This window comes from Pelophylax lessonae (genome assembly GCF_965119305.1).
Source record: "Pelophylax lessonae genome assembly, chromosome: 4".
Lineage (NCBI taxonomy): Eukaryota > Metazoa > Chordata > Amphibia > Anura > Ranidae > Pelophylax > Pelophylax lessonae.
In genome coordinates, this window is record NC_138771.1 from 550,640,836 (window position 1) to 550,660,529 (window position 19,694).

At 40.4% G+C, this 19,694-nt stretch overlaps 1 protein-coding gene across 1 annotated transcript in view; it reads right to left on the minus strand.

Moving 5' to 3' along the window:
- Positions 1-19,694, minus strand: part of GGCX (gamma-glutamyl carboxylase) — a 95,022-nt gene that overhangs the window by 55,610 nt on the left and 19,718 nt on the right. Inside the window, exons 6-9 of the mRNA XM_082256925.1 lie at positions 18,381-18,487; positions 14,947-15,110; positions 10,900-11,165; positions 7,390-7,521 (exon numbers count right to left, since the gene is read on the minus strand). Coding sequence (XP_082113051.1) covers positions 7,390-7,521; positions 10,900-11,165; positions 14,947-15,110; positions 18,381-18,487 — 669 coding nt within the window. The remainder of the gene's footprint in view (positions 1-7,389; positions 7,522-10,899; positions 11,166-14,946; positions 15,111-18,380; positions 18,488-19,694) is intronic.

Below are 19,694 nucleotides of genomic sequence, written 5' to 3' on the forward strand. Positions count from 1 at the left end.
TTTTTGCTTGAAGATCTCACAGGAAAAAAACACTGGAGAAAACTACCTAAAAAATGTATTTTTCTTAAAGAAAAAAAGTCTTGCCAGGACCAAAAGATCCCAGCAAGGAACTTAGGTCCTTACTCCTGACTAGACAGAAAAAAACTGATTCCCTGTAGCAGAGAGAGGGAGGATATACCCTCAGGGACTGCCCCTAAGGTGGAGCCAGAACGTTTTGTCTTTCTGCCTAGTCCTACTCCTGCGGAGACAACATAACCCAGCTCTTGAGAATCAAGAAGACTACGTCTGTCAATGAGCGATAGAGAAAAATTGGTTCAAAAAGTTATCACTATGGGATTACAGAAAGAATCAGCATAAAATTACCCAGAGGCTCCAGTTTGGATTTCATTCCATAAAAGGGACATAAAAATACAGATACCCCCCTGGGACATTCAACCCTGTTGTGGTTGGCACATCACTTGAAACTCTGGGAATGTATAAAGTTTAAGTGTTTAACCATTTGTTTATACTAAAGCGTGATGTTTGAGAGATACAAAAGGATATGTTGAACACCCTCCTTTTGAGGGCTCATTGTGAGATAGGAAGGCCATACACCAGTAAAATTAAATTAGAAAAATGTATCATTTTCGGAACGCTAGTTTGATTCTATAATGGTTAGTCGGGCCAAATAGATGTTCATTATCAACCATAATGAGAAAATTCAAAGGAGTAGGATTTAAACTTTTTCCTTAAAAAGGAGATGTACTGCCAAAGCTCGTTTGGCTGTACATCTCCTATGGATCACAGAAATGCAATCTATTCTGCACTCCTGTAACCCGTTTTCAGCAGAGGGCAGTCTGAAGTCCGCCCTCTGCTGACGTCACAGGTGTCAGTCCAGGCACCGCGTCATCGCCACAATGGAAGTCGGGATCCGGCAGGTGCCTGGACCGACACCCGGCTCAGCCTTTCAGCGAGCCGCTGAAAACCTGAGCCGGCTGCTCCCCACAGCTCCACACTGAGCGAGGAGAGGGCAGAACAGAGAGCTGCTGACTGTCTGCTCATGGAGCTGTCAGAAGCGAGCCATCTTCGAACGGTGTTCGATTGCTCGGTGTAGAGGTGCCGGGCGACCGAAACCCAAACTTCTCTTTTAAATGAAATTCTATGAATGTGGTTTTTGTTCAGGTAAAATGGTACAAAAATTCTGAGACCTGTTTAGTATGTCTGAGTCTGAGATTCCATTCAAATAGCAGGTCTGGATGAAATTTTAACAAAATGAGTGGACTCAATGATGGCAAGGGAGAATGTTCTAAAGAAGGATTAGCTTTACAATTCACAGTCATCTTCTTTTAATGGTTGAGCCAGCCCCACAAGATCTGCACTTTACACCACTGATTCTGGATACACAGTTGGCATATCTTATATATATATATATATATATATATATATATATATATATATATATATATATATATATATATATATATATATATATATATATATACATACATACAGTGGGTACGGAAAGTATTCAGACCCCCTTAAATTTTTCACTCTTTGTTATATTGCAGCCATTTGCTAAAATCATTTAAGTTCATTCTTCTTCCTCATGAATGTACACATAGCACCCCATACTGACAGAAAAACACAGAATTGTTGACATTGTTGCAGATTTATTAAAAAAGAAAAACTGAAATATCACATAGTCCTAAGTATTCAGACCCTTTGCTGTGACACTCATATATTTAACTCAGGTGCTTTCCATTTCTTCTGATCATCCTTGAGATGGTTCTACACCTTCATTTGAGTCCAGCTGTGTTTGATTTACTGATTGGACTTGATTAGGAAAGCCACACACCTGTCTATATAAGACCTTCCAGATCACAATGCATGTCAGAGCAAATGAGAATCATGAGGTCAAAGGAACTGCCTGAAGAGCTCAGAGACAGAATTGTGGCAAGGCACAGATCTGGCCAAGGTTACAAAAAGATTTCTGCTGCACTTAAGGTTCCTAAGAGCACAGTGGCCTCCATAATCCTCAAATGGAAGACGTTTGGGACGACCAGAACCCTTCCTAGAGCTGGCCGTCCGGCCAAACTGAGCTATCGGGGGAGAAGAGCCTTGGTGAGAGAGGTAAAGAAGAACCCAAAGATCACTGTGGCTGAGCTCCAGAGATGCAGTCAGGAGATGGGAGAAAGTTGTAGAAAGTCAACCATCACTGCAGCCCTCCACCAGTCAGGTCTTTATGGCAGAGTGGCCCGACGGAAGCCTCTCCTCAGTGTAAGACACATGAAAGCCCGCATGGAGTTTGCTAAAAAACACCTGAAGGACTCCAAGATGGTGAGAAATAAGATTCTCTGGTCTGATGAGACCAAAATAGAACTTTTTGGCCTTAATTCTAAGCGGTATGTGTGGAGAAAACCAGGCACTGCTCATCACCTGTCCAATACAGTCCCAACAGTGAAGCATGGTGGTGGCAGTATCATGCTGTGGGGGTGTTTTTCAGCTGCAGGGACAGGACGACTGGTTGCAATCGAGGGAAAGATGAATGCGGCCAAGTACAGGGATATCCTGGACAAAAACCTTCTCCAGAGTGCTCTGGAGCTCAGACTGGGCCGAAGGTTTACCTTCCAACAAGACACTGACCCTAAGCACACAGCTAAAATAACGAAGGAGTGGCTTCACAACAACTCCGTGACTGTTCTTGAATGGCCCAGCCAGAGCCCTGACTTAAACCCAATTGAGCATCTCTGGAGAGACCTAAAAATAGCTGTCCACCAACGTTTACCATCCAACCTGACAGAACTGGAGAGGATCTGCAAGGAGGAATGGCAGAGGATCCCCAAATCCAGGTGTGAAAGACTTGTTGCATCTTTCCCAAAAAGACTCCTGGCTGTATTAGATCAAAAGGGGGCTTCTACTAAATACTGAGCAAAGGGTCTGAATACTTAGGACCATGTGATATTTCAGTTTTTCTTTTTTAATAAATCTGCAACAATGTCAACAATTCTGTGTTTTTCTGTCAGTATGGGGTGCTATGTGTACATTCATGAGGAAGAAGAATGAACTTAAATGATTTTAGCAAATGGCTGCAATATAACAAAGAGTGAAAAATGTAAGGGGGTCTGAATACTTTCCGTACCCACTGTATATATATTATATATATATATATATATATATATATATATATATATATATATATATAATATATATATAGCTATATTATAGAATATCCTTTTTTTATTTTTTATAGCTTATAAAAATAAAGTGTTTTACAGATAAACTTTTGATACAAGAGCCAACCATAGCACTGAATGCACAAAGAATTGGAGCACAGCAGCTGTTTGCTTTCAGACTCTCTTACATCAAACATCCATAAGTGGGGGGAGAAGATTCAGGGATGAGGCACAACTCTTACTCTTAATTGCAGCTTGAGGCATTGAGCGCTGTATTACTATTATTCAGCACAGTCTGTATAATAAAATATAGATCGGTTACCATATGAGAGCAGTGTGGAGCTCAAGCTAAAGTTTGTAAATAAAAATGCAAAAATTGCAGTTTGTATTGTGAAGCAGCTTACTTCATGACTGGTAAAAGTATGTTCAGCCGTGACCTTCAAAAGCCAGATGTACTTCTTGGCATGGGCCGCTTCCCTGAATCTGCTATCTGAGAAACCTACTACAGGAAGTCTCTTGGTAAAAACAAAGTGTGGCACGTCGCCAAGCTAAAAGTCACAATCCAGGGTAGGAATCATCCACAGGGAAAATGAATCCAGAGTCTGTATACACATTGACAAGCCAGCAGAATTTATTTGGCTTGTAAGTTGTGTTCTTTATTTCTGTATGTTGTATTGCCTTGTATAATATAACAATATTGTCATTTACCAGTACAGTTTACTTCATTATGCACATCCTCCAGATGGCAGGCCTAGTCAGATTATGTGGGATTTTTAAAATATGTTTCCACATCACATTCTCACAAACTTTCACCCAGGGTTTACACTTTTTTTTATCTGAATCCAATCAGAGCAATGTGTACATTTTGGGTTAAAGTTGCATGAATCTTGTGTGAAAAAATTAATAAATAGACCTATATATATATATTGCATTCATACAACACGTTAGGGTGCACAGCCATTCATTCTGAATAGACTGGCAGCACATTTTAGCATATGAATAAAGGATCACGATGCTGCATTGGCTTTATGGTGCTCTGCATCACAGGTACAGTGCCAACTACTGCTGTAGTGCTTTGGGGTGCCAATCCAAATAAATGGTACCAAACCATGAAACGTACGTCACTTTACATTGCCATAACATGCAAGAACACTTGTTATTTACCTGAAGCATGAAAACAAATAAAAAAACAAACAAACAAGAAATACATACAGCCAATTAATACATGTGCATATACACAAATATCCCAACAATGTGTCTTTGTTCAGCCCCTATTTCAGGGGTCTTAAAATTTTCACAAAAAAAAAGGGGTGCAGGACTGTGCCCAGTGAGAGAAAACAATGCCCGATCTTTGGTATTAAAGTAGAAGTAAACTTTTTTTTTTGTACTTTTACCTGCAGGTAAGCCTATAAAAAGGCTTACCTGTAGGTACCATGAATATCTCCTGAACCTGCTCTGACCCATGCCGTTTCTTCAGAACCCAGTGCCGCAGTCCGCGACTCCTGCATGCACGTGCAGGAGTGACGTCATTGCGGTGCGGCCAATCAGATGGCTGGAGCACGCAACCCCGAAAAGAAGACCGGGTGAAGATGGAAGCCCTCTCAGCAGTGACAGCGGACCACTGGAGGGCTTTGTTCTAAGGTATTTTATAATGTGCTAGTTTGTGGTTCATACTACCACATTATGCCTTTATCTTGCAGGGTTTAAAAAAAATAAATAAATTGGTGCGGTTTACTACCACTTTAAAGGGGAGAAATAGTTGGTAGCAGTAGGAGTTTTTTTGTTGGCAGTAGAAGGAATTCTGTCCCATCACTGGTGTCAGTGGGAGGAATTATGCCCCACCGCTGGTGTCAGTGGGAAAAATTATGCCCCACCGCTGGTGTCAGTGGGAGGAATTATGCCCCACCGCTGGTGTCAGTGGGAGGAATTATGCCCCACCGCTGGTGTCAGTGGGAGGAATTATGCCCCACCGCTGGTGTCAGTGGGAGGAATTATGCCCCACCGCTGGTGTCAGTGGGAGGAATTATGCCCCACCGCTGGTGTCAGTGGGAGGAATTATGCCCCACTGCTGGGGTCAGTGGGACGAATAGTGTTGTTGATTTTTTTTTTTACTAAAAGGTAAATATTCTGTGCACTGCAAGTGCACCCACAAGTGCACTTGCTCTAGATCTGAGGGGAACATACAAGGAAAATAAAAAACTGCATTTTTGCTTGCACATGATTAGACAAATCACCAGAGCTTCCCCTCATTTCAGAGCTTCCCCCAAGATCAAGAGCAACTGTACTTGCAGTGAACTTCCTAGTGCACAGTATGCCCACTATAGCACTTGCTTAAAAAATTGGCAATGATTTATCAGTAACCAGGATGGGATATTGGAGAGTTTCAAATAAAGTGCTGGGTGCTATTAAATAGATCAATATATTCAATAAAATTATTCAATAAAAATAGATGGAACGCACGCTGCTTACGTCACGGGTGCCTGAGTGGAATGCAAGCCGGTATTCTCTGCTCTCTTCAGTTTTCTATGTACTGCCTATTTATCTACCTCATTAAAGACTAATTTTTTAAAGGTCTTACACTATCTGGAGCTTTTTTTCTTTTATACCCTGACAGGAACCTGTGGATTAAGGCTGTCCAGGAGAGGGACCCCGGACCAACACGGTACTACAAAGCCCAGCAGTATCCTCTCTGGCCCTGGTGGCCACAAAGCGCTTACAGGTCCTAATACTGTATGGTATTTAGGACCCACAACATCTGGTGAGTGTATTCTCCTACTATTCCTCACGGTGACACCACAAGTATCAGCATTTGGATTATTGGAGGATTCAACACCTGTACAAAATTTTTTTTTATATTGGCACTCAAGATTTATTTGCATTTTCATCCTGAGTCACTTATGAACTTTATATATGTGGACATTTTTTGCACATTTGCACATAAGGCACTTCCTCATTTTGTGATATTATTTATCTATTTGCTATATTGATTTACATCACTTTTAGCACCTTTCTCATTGTGATTATTTTTATTATTGCTCATTTGTTGTGTATGAACTTTGGAAATCTTAATATTGGACACACCTAGCACTTTATTTTCCTTGGGAATTTATTGATTCTTATTGAACCACATTGAACTACCAGATTTTTATTGAATAATTGTATTGAATATATTGATCTTTTTAATAGCACCCAGCACTTTATTTGAAACTCTCCATTATCCCACCCTGGTTACTGATAAATCATTGCCAATTTTTTAAGCAAGCACTATAGCGGACTGGCCTTATATTCATCCCAATCCTTTTCTCCTGTAGCAGCTGCACTTTATATTTAATTATATTAAATTAATTATTTAGCACAACATCCATTGGCACAAGGGATATACACGCAAGTTTTGTAGTATATAACCCTTCTTATCCTAGTGCACAGTATATTTGCCTTTAGTAAATCAACCTTAGTGTCTCATTGTTGGTGTTGGTGGGAGGATTATGCACCATTGTTGAGGTCAGTGGCAGGAATAAACAAAACCTGGACTTCCTTGCACCTATAAAATATGCTTTGATTGCTGTGCCACAAGCTGGAGTCTCAGGGATACATATAAACCTCAACATAATCATTTAGAAAATTACTTCCAATGCATCTGGTTTTGAACACACTGAAAATAGACAGCTTGAAAACCGAGGATTAAGAAGGACCTGAGGAACCCAGGATGGAGCCAGAGTATAAATACTGCAGGGACCCAACCCTTAGGGAGAGAGAGAGAGAGAGAGAGAGAGAGAGGGAAGGATCACTATGGTATATGGAAGGAAGAAAGGAAGGGGGGGGGGTCACTTTGGTACATGGAAGGAAGGAAGGATCAATCACTATGGCATATGGAAGGATCACTACAGCACATGGAAGGCAGGAAGGATCACTATGCCACCTGGAAGGCAGGAAGGATAACTGTAGCGAGGCTCAGCACAGCGCGCACCGGACAGGGGGAGTAGTGGAGTCCAGTGCCAGAACGCACTGGCACCCCGACTGATGTGAGCTCTATGCTACCGCCTACCTTGCCTATAGGTAACGCTGACCCTGTATGCATGTGAGAAAGGGACCTTAGATTGTAAACTCCTTGAGGGCTGGGACTAATGTGAATGAATAGTATGTAAAGTGCTGAGTAAACTGTGGCACTCAACTTAAGAATAAGACAGTTTAGAACAATAATGTTTTATTATAGCACAGGGTGCAGCCAGTCACTTACCCCAGGATTAAGATATCCAATCTCTCCAGTGACACCATCTTTATAGGTAACTTTCACATGCTGGTGAGAACGGGAATGTACCATCATATCCCAGGAGTAACCATACAGGCCATTTGTCCAGTTATTGTAGCCCTGAGGAGACAGATACAGACTGTAATCTATGTGGTATAGTATTAAGTATTTAATACAGCACTATTATTTATTGTGGAGCTGCACAAAGTAATAGATAGAACAAAGGGCAGTAGTAGTAACACAATGCATTAAATTCTACTAAGACAAATGCCTAAAGTTGTTTAGTAACATGGTGAAATATCAAGAAACCATACAACAGACAGTACAGTTCATAAAACTTACAATTTAGACAAGACACATGCACATAACCCACTACTAGTCTCACTTAAAGTGGACCTGTCATCTATACAGAATTAGGACAATCCAGTACATAAAAGGGATCATAAAGGTGGGCCAGTGCCTAAAAACGACTTCCTAGCACACATACCAGCTAGCCTGCAAAACAAAAGAATTGGCCCTAACCGTTTACGTTAAAAAAAGATGATTTGTTTGCACACATTTGCAAATATAGGAGTAAGCTGCAGTGCCCACGACAAGCAACCTCTGTATATACTGAAATGGGTGTACAGAACCCCCTCTAGTGTGATTTTTTTAAGGGCATAGATCAAAGCTAGTTAAAAAAGTATACGTTTTATTGCATATATCTTACAAAGAAATGACAATATACAAACAAGTAAAAACAATGCGGTTGTACATAAATTGTTGTACAAATGTAACCTCAATGAACTGTTAATAACAGAGATACACACCCAACGCATTTAAAAAAATTAACGTTTTTTCTTCTTCAGGGGTACAAGGTTACAAGGTATATATAGAAAAGGATTCTGTGCTAAGGTAAGTCACAGGCTGCAGCCTACCTCAAATATAACCCATAGGGTTACACAGATATAAAGACACAAAGGAATGGGTGGTGCTGCCTAGGAATAAAATATTGAAATTATAGAATGCAGATCTGGCAGGGTTGGGGTCGGGAACGATACAGTGATAAACACATTTTGTATATAGCGATTACTAGTGATTCAAAAATAGGTAATAAATAATTATGACTAAAAATACATCAAAAAATATATATGACAAATTTCTATATACTATGACTCAAATTCATCAAACAGTGACAAGTGATAAAAGGTGATATGTGCTAGTGAACAATCCTATCACAAAAATAAAAGACCATATAATATACTAAAACATTATCAAAGTGCTGTAGTGCAAAGGTGAATGATATATATATATATATATATATATATAAAATTGATAAATCAAATCCATAATAAAATAGATAAATTTATGGACTTTTATTTTTTAATTTAACACCAGTCCCAAAGATCTTGAAGGTGAAATAGTAATGTGAATGAACTTGTGCTCCCCTGCACTCCCACTCCCAAGAAAAAACCCCTGCAGGGGTATCACGTTCAAACACTGATCACGGTATAGCTGTTTGAACGTGATACCCCCTGCAGGGGTTTTTCCCTTTGAGCTGCAGGCTGCAGCCAAATAACCAGTTCTACATGCTTTTATTCATGCGGTTATTCTTCATTGTTGTATGGCTCTAACTGGTCATTGTGTAAGACATACTTATTTAGTCTGATGTAATATACGGATTGTGTTTTGAATCTGACTACATCTTGTTTTTTCATACAACAGAATTAATGTACCTGGTAACCTTGTACCCCTAAAGAAGAAAAAAAACTTGAATTATTCGAAACATGTTGGATGTACATCTCTGTTATTAACAGTTCATTGAGGTTAGGTTTGTACAACAATTTATATACAACCTCATTGTTTTTACTTGTTTGTATATTGTCATTTCTTTGTAAGACATATGCAATAAAATTTATAGTTTAACTTGCTTTGATCTATCCCTAAAAAATCCCATTAGAGGGGGATCTGTATATCCATTTCAGATTCTAAGAATGTGGGCATTACTGCCACAATTCAGCAGTTGTTTGTAATTTCTGTAAATACTGCGGTCCTACCATTAAAATTTCCAGAGTCACCATAGTAGGAGCACATAGAACAATGGATAGATTAAGGGCATGTATGCCTGGAAGGAGACTCTGGAAATTTTAGAGTTAGGGCCACAGTATATACAAAGGTCCCTGGTCGTGGGCACTGTAGCTTGCGCATATATTTGCAAATGTGTGCAAATAAAACCCTCTGTTTTTAACGTAAACTGTTAGACAGGGCCAATGTGGTTGTTTTGCAGGATGGAAAATGTGCTGGGAAAACTTTTTGTTCGTTTGTGATGTGGGTTGCTCTTCCATGCGCACCTTGCTGTAAAGGCCAGTTATAGGTTGGGGTGGTTGCCTATTTTTTGTACATGGCCAGTGCCTACAGCTGCAAAAAAAAAAAAATGTACTTTGTCCTTGCCTAGTCACCTCCAAACATAGTTAAATCACTACTCCATTAGGTGACAATTAAGAGATTGTAACAGATGAAGATGTAGGCGATGATAAAGTCAACCTGTACTGCAATTTATACTTTAAACCTCTTTCTGCCTGCAAGCTAATGTACTTTATCCAGGTTTTAAGGTGGATCGACTGGACAGATTTCCCGATCACGTGACCACTGCGATTGGCTGTCACAGTGGTCACATGATCAGGAGCTGTCCCAATGGCTCAGAATCATAACTAGAAACTAGGAGTTATTAGTCACTATGCTGGGAGTGTGCAGTAAGGGCACTTTCAACACAGAAACCTCAGGTGCCACGGACGCATATGTGCAGTGTAAGGGCATGTAGGCCCACCATCCTTGCTGCTGCACAAATGCGTTAAGTGTTACACAAGAGCTTAAAAAGTAAACATGTTGCATTAGATAGACATCGCAAGATACTTGCTATTATTACCTTTTAACAGGGGACCCAAGTCGTGCCCCCTTATTTCTGGGGTCTGACTTTCTCTGACTTCAGACCTGTCAATTGCCAATCCACTATCTACTAAAAGTGCCCTCACTGGGAACTTGGGAATTCTCATTGGACAGCAAAATGGCAGTTGGCAGTGCTTAGCAATGAAATTAGGTCCAAATAAAAGGAGACTAAATCAGAGAGGGGCACAATGGAAGCTTTATAGCTAATAAAGAAAATATCAGGTATCTTTTTGCATCAGCACTTTCACATTTTAGGGCTCATTGACACCACATGTGCAATAAAATGGATGGGAAACCAGCACAGATTTCACTTGCAGAGATATGAGTTTAGATCAGTTTTCATGCGTGTTTCAGTGAGTTTTTATGCACGTCAGTTTTGTACCCTGTGCCCATACACTTTGCAGATTCCTGTGCAGAAAAAAATCCACACGTTACTAGTGTTGTAGTGTGAACAGGGCACATAGAGAACAATTTTTTTTTGTGCCCATGCAGAAAAACTGACGTCTATGCACATGGTGTGAACGAGGCATTAATATAAATAAGGTGGACAGGGTCACTTGAAACTGCTCTCACCTGGGTAATGAAATGTGAATATGGCAGGAACAGCTGCTCTAGTATATAGATGACCGTAAAGATGGCTCCTAGTTTCTGCCTCAGCCCATACTGTGTGGTTCCTTTCCCCTTTTGACCCGGGTAGACACACTCTGGACTCTTCTGCGGTGGCTGAGTGTGTGGTAAAACACAATGTAGGCAATGGGGCAGTTTGGATACAAGTCGCCGTGGCCAGTCAGGATAACAGAAGAGAGGGCTAGTGGCCAGCATGGTGTAGGAGAACATACCTGTGAAGAGAATATAAGTTAAACACAAGCACAGAGCATATCTATGGAGATAGCACAAGAACAGTGAAAAAACATGAAAGGATCAAACTTGCAGAGAGACATTAAGGTAGGTATTGCTAGGGCACTGTGTGAGTTTCTCTAATTTTCATGATAATTACAATTGGTATTGCCTGCACAAAGCCTTGTGCTATATTTAAAGGTCACCACAGTAGAAAAACTATGAAAAAGAGAATATTTATTCCTTCCTCGCTGTACAGTATCCTTGGACACAATCCATTACAGGGTTAACAAAATTCTCTTTAGGTCATTAAGGTCAGGATTCTGCAGCTCATGGAATCCTGAGAAGCTTTAAAATAGAACTAAATGCAAAACTTTTTTTCTTAGTTTTGGATAGAGTGGAGAGGGATTAGAACACTGGTCAGGTTTTTATTGCAGTCTGTGCCCCTCTTAGGGAGATTCACCCTCATTATTTGTCCTATTTACGGTTATCATCAAAAGTGAAAGTACAAGAAAATACCAAAATTTTGGGTTGTCCCCAGAACAGTAATAGAGGAGAAACCTTCCAATGGGGTTTGCAGGAATTTCCTTTCAGTATTTAACTATAGCACCAGGGAGTGAAGGCATATCTCTCCAATGGCACACATATGGCAAAAAAACAAGAAAAAAAAACCTGATTAAGCCCTGGTTCACATTTGTGCGGCTGCGGAGATCGCATGTAATTCGGAGCGCACTGCTCCTTCATTACATGCGATCTCCTGTGCGGATGCGAATTCAGCCATACACTTTGTATGGCTGAAATTCGCACTGCACCCGCACCAAAGACGCACAGGAGGCATTTTTTCAGCCGCATCAGGATCGGATCGCACAGTGGTTCACACTTGTGCGATCCGATCCTGTGCGAACTGTCAGATTGCACTGCAATATGCGATCAAACTGGGGGTGTCATTAACATTTAATTGACACCCCCTGCGTATCGCATATGGCAGTGTGAACTGCCTCTTGTGCGGATGCGATGCGGGAACACGCTGCAAATTCGCAGCCTTCCCGCATCGCACAAGTGTGAACCAGCCCTAAGGGTGGGTTATAATGAAAAAAGATTTGCCTATAGTTCTACTGTAAAGAAAAAGAAAAAAAGAGCACATGATCTTGCACAATAAAAGTAATCTTTACTGTGACAATTAAAAACAAATGCACTCAAATAAATCAGTGAAGGGAAGGTAACGTACAGCCAGATGATGAAATGAAGTTAATTTGCAGGCCGGTAGCACAGGTGCAGGAATAGCGGTGTCTTTCTCCTTTCCCTTTTGACAGGGCTGCACACTGGGTGGCTGGATGAGGATGTTACCCCTCCACCTGTACGGCACGCTATGCCAGGGATCACTCATGGTGTGCTCAACTCTACTCTACTTCCTGATAACAATGGCAATGTGTTTCAGGGGTCAGCCCCACCTTCAACAAGTCTCCTAGTCTCAGCTGTGAGTGAGCCCTGGCATAGATTGCCGTACAGGTGCAGAAGTTCCATCCTTAATTAGCCGCCAAGTCTACAAGACTGTCAGGAGGAAAAGGAGAAATATACAGATTTTCCTGCAGCAGCGCTGTCATCCCAACGCTGGCTTTATGCCATCATCTGTCCTGCGCATTACGTGCTTTTCTTCACTGACTGATGCGAGTGCATTCATTTTAAAACTGTCACAGTAAAGGTTTTACTGCACAAGGTTGTTGTGCTCCTTTTTGTTTTTGTGCAATATTTAAAGCCTACTCGTACAATTAAAAACAGAAAAAAACAGCAGAAAGCGACATAAGTTACAGTCATAGGATGTGTCTTTTGTGCTTATTCCTCTTATTTTAGTTGAATCTTCCTCCCTCCCTTGTCCCCCAAACCCCCGTGCGACGGGGGTTAGTAAAAACTAGGTGGCTGTCACAGGCTCTCAGCAAGAAAGCCCGACTATGCCCGCCGTTTCCTCCTAGCTGCTCCAAAGAAACTGTACTACATCTTCTATGAATAAAACATGATCTATGAATGAGGGGGGCACACCTATCAATCATCCACCTGTCCTCCATTCTTAGATCCTGTTTTATTCATAGACGCTATAGTACGACTTCTATGAATGGAGCAACTAGGCGGAAGGGCCGAGGACAGTCGAGAGAGCCTGTAACAGCCCCTTAGTTCTAATAAACCTCACCACACTGGAAGACTACAGTGGCGGGGATTGGGTAGGCACAGGGGAGGATTTCAAATAAAAGACTGACTGTAAGTTATGCCCCTTGTGCTGATTTTTCATTTTTTTATATTAGCTATTTTAGTTACACTTAGGCTTTAAACATCTGTAAATCATCCGTGCACTTTTCATCAGTCAAGCAAAATATACATCCGATTGCCACACAGGAAGCTAGCACAATGTTCATGTGTTTACTTCACAGCTGCAATGTATTTGCCAACTGAGCTAAGACTAATGTAAAAAAATGAATATTTATTTAAAACACTGATTTAAATGTGGCCGCCATTTCATAATGCAGAGTGCACGGATCAGAATGAAGACAGACTAAGTTCTGATAGGTTCATCGGACCTGCACAGATGTACAATCCGGGATGCACTTTGGGGCTAAGAATAAGCATGCATCATACATACTAGGTGGAGTAGAACTGGGGGAATCCATAGCGGAGAAGGATCTGGGTGTTCTGGTAGATCATAAGCTTAATAATAGCATGCAATGCCAAGCTGCGGTTTCCAAAGCAAGCAAAGTCCTTTCTTGTATTAAAAGAGGCATGGACTCCAGAGAGAGAGATATAATGTTGCCCCTGTACAAATCATTAGTAAGACCTCATCTGGAATATGCAGTTCAGTTTCGGGCACCAGTTCTTAAAAAGGATATCGGGGAACTGGAGAAAGTGCAGAGAAGGGCAACCGAACTGATAAGAGGCATGGAGGAGTTCAGCTATGAGAAAAGATTAGAGGAACTGAATTTATTCTCTCTTGAGAAGAAGAGATTAAGGGGGGATATGATCAACATGTATAAATACATAAGGGGTCCATATAGTGAGCTTGGTGTTGAGTTGTTCACTTTAAAGGTCAACACAGAGGACAAGGGGGCACTCTTTACATCTAAAGGAAAACAGATTTTGTCTCCAAATACGGAAAGGTTTCTTCACCGTAAGAGCTGTGAAAATGTGGAATAGACTCCCTCCAGTAGGTGGTTCTGGCTAGCTCACTAGATTGCTTTAAAAAAGGTCTGGATTCTTTCCTGGGTGTACTTAATATACAGTAAGTCGGTACTAAAAATTTTTTTTAGGTAAAGTTGATCCAGGGAAAATCCGATTGCCTCTCGGGGGATCAGGAAGGAATTTTTTCCCCCTGCAGTAGCAAACTGGATCATGCTTTTGTTGTTTTTTTTTGCCTTCCTCTGGATCAACTGCGGGTATAGGATTGTGTATATGGGATTGTATGGTTGGGTTTTCAATACGGTTTTTATTTTTTTTGTTGGTTGAATCAGATGGACTTGTGTCTTTTTTCAACCTGACTAACTATGTAACTATGCACTTGGAGATCTGTGCAGCCGGCCGCCTATCACCGATTTGAATATTCTCTCTGCACGCAGCTGGATGGAAAACCTGTGCATCCTATGTGCATGAAGTTGGCCCTTTCGCTCAGATGTACAGATTGGGAAGCCTGTGTGAATGAGGCCTAAAAATAAACATTGCAATAATAACTTACAGCAGGTGCTCACTGAAAATACACTACGATTTCCCTTTATGTGAATGACTTCTGCTGTGTTCGCTTACCTATACTGAAAAGCTGGGAATTCATACAGTGGAAATAGCTGACAAAAAACATGGTTATTGGGCGTGTGACATCAAAGAAGAGGAGGTATCCTGCAGTCAAGTCTAAGATCAGACCACCCCAATGGACCACCACAAGGTTCGTCATCTCCTCAGACAGAAACAACCTACAAGAAAAAACACACAGAGCCTGATATATGCAAACTGGAGGGAAGATATAGGTTTGTGTACTAAGGTCAATCAAATATCACATTTTATGTTTCCACAGTCCCTCAGAAAATCGTCCTGCTAATTGGAAAAAGGCCCTAGTTTAGATTTGACATCATGGTTGGCTGAGGATGGAGCCATTTTAGAGTTCCAAAAGGTCTTTGTATGTTCTACTGTGTTTGGCTAAAAAAAAAAAAAAAAGCTCACTTGCGAGCAAGAGATGTGCTGGTGATATCTATAATTCTTAGCCTTTCTGCAGGCTTCAAACATTGGTGCTGATTCACTGTAACATTCTCCATTTGTCTGGTTTACTGTGATTTATTACAGGTACTTATGTAGCGCCGTCAATTTTCACAGCGCTTTAAATATATTATACATCCACATCAGTCCCTAACCCTCAAGGAGCTTGCAATCTTAGGTCTTTAACTTACCTTCATACATACACATTGTAGGGCCAATCAACTTAACAGCATTTCTTTGGAGTGTGGGAGGAACCCGGAGTACTCAGAGGAAACCCACGCAGTCACAGGGAGAACATGCAAACTCCAGGCAGGTAGTGTAAGAACCGACGACCCTAGTACTCACTGAAAGTTAAATTAAAGTAAAATCCCAATTTTTGGGTTGTCACCAGAACAGGAAAATAGGGGAGATCTTCCAATCAAGATACCAGTTCTGGTCACCCTGGGATACCCTCACTTGGGAGGGATTTTCTTTCACTTCCTGTTTTGGCTATGCAACAGTAATAGAAATTAAATCTCCCCATTAGGACAAAGATTGCAACAACAACAAAAAAAGTCTCGAGAGGGACTAGCCTCCCTGTCTACTATGTCCAAAATAAAAATAAAAAAAAAGTAGTTTTGCTTTTTTTACTTTAAACCAAAAAAAGCCTCTCCATGTACCGCATAGTGTAGCAGAAATGGGGAAACATCATAGCCCTTTATATTCTAAGCTGCGCCACCTGGTGACCAACTTCTGCATTTCATGTTTGCCACAGACAGCACTCTGTATTACTGATCGCATACAGAGACAAGTTTAATGGATGAAACAAAGAAGATATAGAATCAATTTATGTTAATGGCCATCATACATTGATAGTACAGCTATAAGAAATACCAGAGTTTCTTTTATAGGCAAGTTCTAGCATTGTGAATCAGTAGAGATCTTTGTAGTATGGTATATTATTGTATAATGCCTTTTTTGGATATTTACATTACAGAGGGAATATATACATTTATTATGTGCAGATGTGATTAAACTTCTGAATTCAGTGTCAAAACTAAACTACATGGATGTTTCTTGCAGGACGTGGTCATGGATTGCTGCAATCCTTCGCTCAGAACCTAACAAAAATCCCCCCACAGCTGTCTGACTCCAGATGATATGACAATTGCCTTTAGTCAGTCATTAGTAGCCATGGTACAATCGCGGCAGTAATAGCTTTACAAATCAACATTGAGGAGCTGTGCGATTATGCCAGCCTGCAACAAAAAAAAAAACTCACAACGATCACTAATATAATTCAGGCATACAATTCAACCCATGAATTCAAATCTAAGGACAGTGCCAAAATGACCAGGTCAGGGCCTATTTTATATTTCCTCTTGCTGCCATGGGTGTTTGTAAGCTCATAAAGAAAAGGTGGTGCTGCGCTATTCAAAAAAATCAATGTGCTAGATCCCTATTTAGGGTTAATGGTATAATAACAGCATAGTGGGTGTAGTTTAAATAATGAGGTGTAATTAGTAGTAGTAATATGTGTATAAAGATGACTAGAATACATTGTGAAAAGTGCCAGAAATACACAGTTAATAAGATACAAGAGAGTAGAAAATGATGTCATAGGTACAGCTCAGTAAGTAGAGCACAATAAATAAAGAAGGTGATAAATAAAAAAGTGTTCAATCACATTAATACAAATATCAGGAATATTAAAAGGTGCTAGTTTGTAAGCATGGATACTGAATACAAGTATTTTTTGAAAACAGGTAATGAATCTTCTAATTATACTTCATTGACAATGGCAGAAAAAAGCTCTTATAAACATCCAAATGTAAAAAAAAAGGGGTAAAAGCAAGTGTTCTCTTGAAAACAAATAGCGTTGGGACTAATAAATAAACCCAGGGATTTAAGACAGCAGCCGAAGATAAGTCCACATACTCCTCTGGGTATTATCAGAGTGGCATATTACTTAGTAAAACCAGTCCGAGTGCAATTCAAAAGGGGTAATGTGGCCAAGGTACCCCCCAACTGTCTCTCCTAGAGGAAAGGGGGGGGGGGACTCTCAGTGAATATTCCACGAGTGTTTGTAAGCTACTGAGTCAACATTTGATAGTGCTAAATAGTGCAGTCCTTACTATCAGGAATCAGTGAGTATGCTGCTATTTACTTGCTTTCTTTCTCTGTTGGAGCAACAATATCAGCCCAGTATCAGAATGTAAGAGACAAGCAGGTCTTGCCTGAGCTGAAGGCTGATAACTGACACTCTTTGGACTGTTGGATGGTAAAACTGTCGATTACAGCCTTTATGCTGACCATTTACATTAAAATCAAATTATACATAAAAACTCTGAAGTATCCCCTTAAGCCCTCATTCACACTGAATGCGGCTTTGAAATCATGTGACTTCATCTGAAATCGTACAATTTCAAAGCCGCATGTCAATGCAACTTCAAGTGCGTCTATTCAATACAAACAATTTACAATTGTTTCTTTGAGTCTATTCAAGTTACACCTCAAATGTGCAAAAGTAGTGCCGGAACTACTTTTTCAAATCGATGCGGCACCGCAAAGTCAGCGTCGCATCGATTTGAACATTTGTATTTAGGTCACAAGAGATAGGTTGGTATACAGCATGATGTTCAATCGGTTACTTGTGCCTTGAAAGGTAGAAAACACAAATAAATATTAAAAAATCAAGTAATCCTTAACAGGTAAGGCTGTACCACATTAAAAGAAATCAATGGTTAAGGTGGAGATTATTTCAGATGGGTGATGCAGTGATAAATATCTGCTTCCCAGATGCTCCCATCAATCCATTAGGGAATACAGGAGGCCGAGGTTACTATAAAAGAGGCAGTTGGACCCTCAAACATTACACCCACAAAATGGCAGTAATATGTGTACTAAGATACCAGATACAACTCTAAACTAAAATTCTATATTGGGTGGAATTAGCTTTTCAGTATATTCCAAGCAGTAACAGAATTTGTCTGATGTACATGCAGTCTTACTTAAATGGGTCAAAGAGCCAATGACGTGACAGCGTGCCCATGGAGTACCCTTCTACCCAGTCTGCATCCAGTTTCTTGACTCCAGCAATAAAGTACACAATGAAGATCTAAACGATGTCACACAAATAAAGAGGGTTCAAGCACATAAAAAAAAAAGAAAATTACTTGCATTGATGTTTTTCCACTAAGATGTGCTAAAGCAAATACATTAGGTAGCATAAAACTGAAAAAGTACTACATAGACAAGCTGGCAAAAAACATTGACATATTAATCATACATTCAGAAATTGTCATTCGTTAGTGGTGTTGATTTATTATGGTTTGCTAACTGTAAAAACACTTGTGCTCACTTGCAAAAGAAATGACTATCAAATATGAAGACAATCCATAAATAAAAATGGGGATTTGGTCCCACCATATGGCCATATCGTGCTCAAGCCCACCACTACGTCAAAGTACCCCATTGTCAGTGGGACCAAATCCCCATTTTTATTTATGGATTGTCTTCATATTTGATAGTAATTTTTTTTTGCATGTGTGCGATATTCTTTTTTAATATGCATGTCGCTTGGTTCATAGCTGCACCAGCTTTAGAAATACATGTTCAGGGTTTGCTCCCCCCCCCCCCCCCCCACACACTTGTACTCTATCAGTGTCCACTATCAAGTAGATATAGGAAAAGTTCCTTGTAGTGCATTAGCACATCTCTCCCAGCAAGGAGTGTTGTCTCCAAGGGTTAGAGAGGCTGGATTCATCCTTTTTTATGGATAGTGTAGGACCCACTGACAATAGGGTACTTTGATGTAGTGGTGGGCTTGAGCACGATATAGCCATATGGTGGGACCAAATCCCCATTTTTATTTATGGATTGTCTTCATATTTGATAGTCATTTCTTTTGCATGTGTGCGCTATTCTTTTTTAATATGCATGTCGCTTGGTTCATAGCTGCACCAGCTTTAGAAATACATGTTAAGGGTTTGCTCCCCCAACTTTTTGCTTGTTTATTATATCATATTTTCCGGCATATAAGACGTATTGGACGACCCCCCCCCAATTTTAAGTACCGTAAATGTAATCTCTCATACATCTCCAAGGTACCGTAAGTAAGTAGCTACCGCAAGTAAGTACCGGTAGATGTAATCTCTCAAGGCGCTGGTTGTCTCTGCGGTAATACTGTACCGGTACATGTACCATAGCTTCGGCTTCATACTGTATCTCCAGGGTACCGTAAGTACCAGGATTAGGTGGAAGCGCTGGCTGTCTGTGCCCTATTAATCTCCAAGGTACCGTAAGTACTTTAAATGTATTCTCTC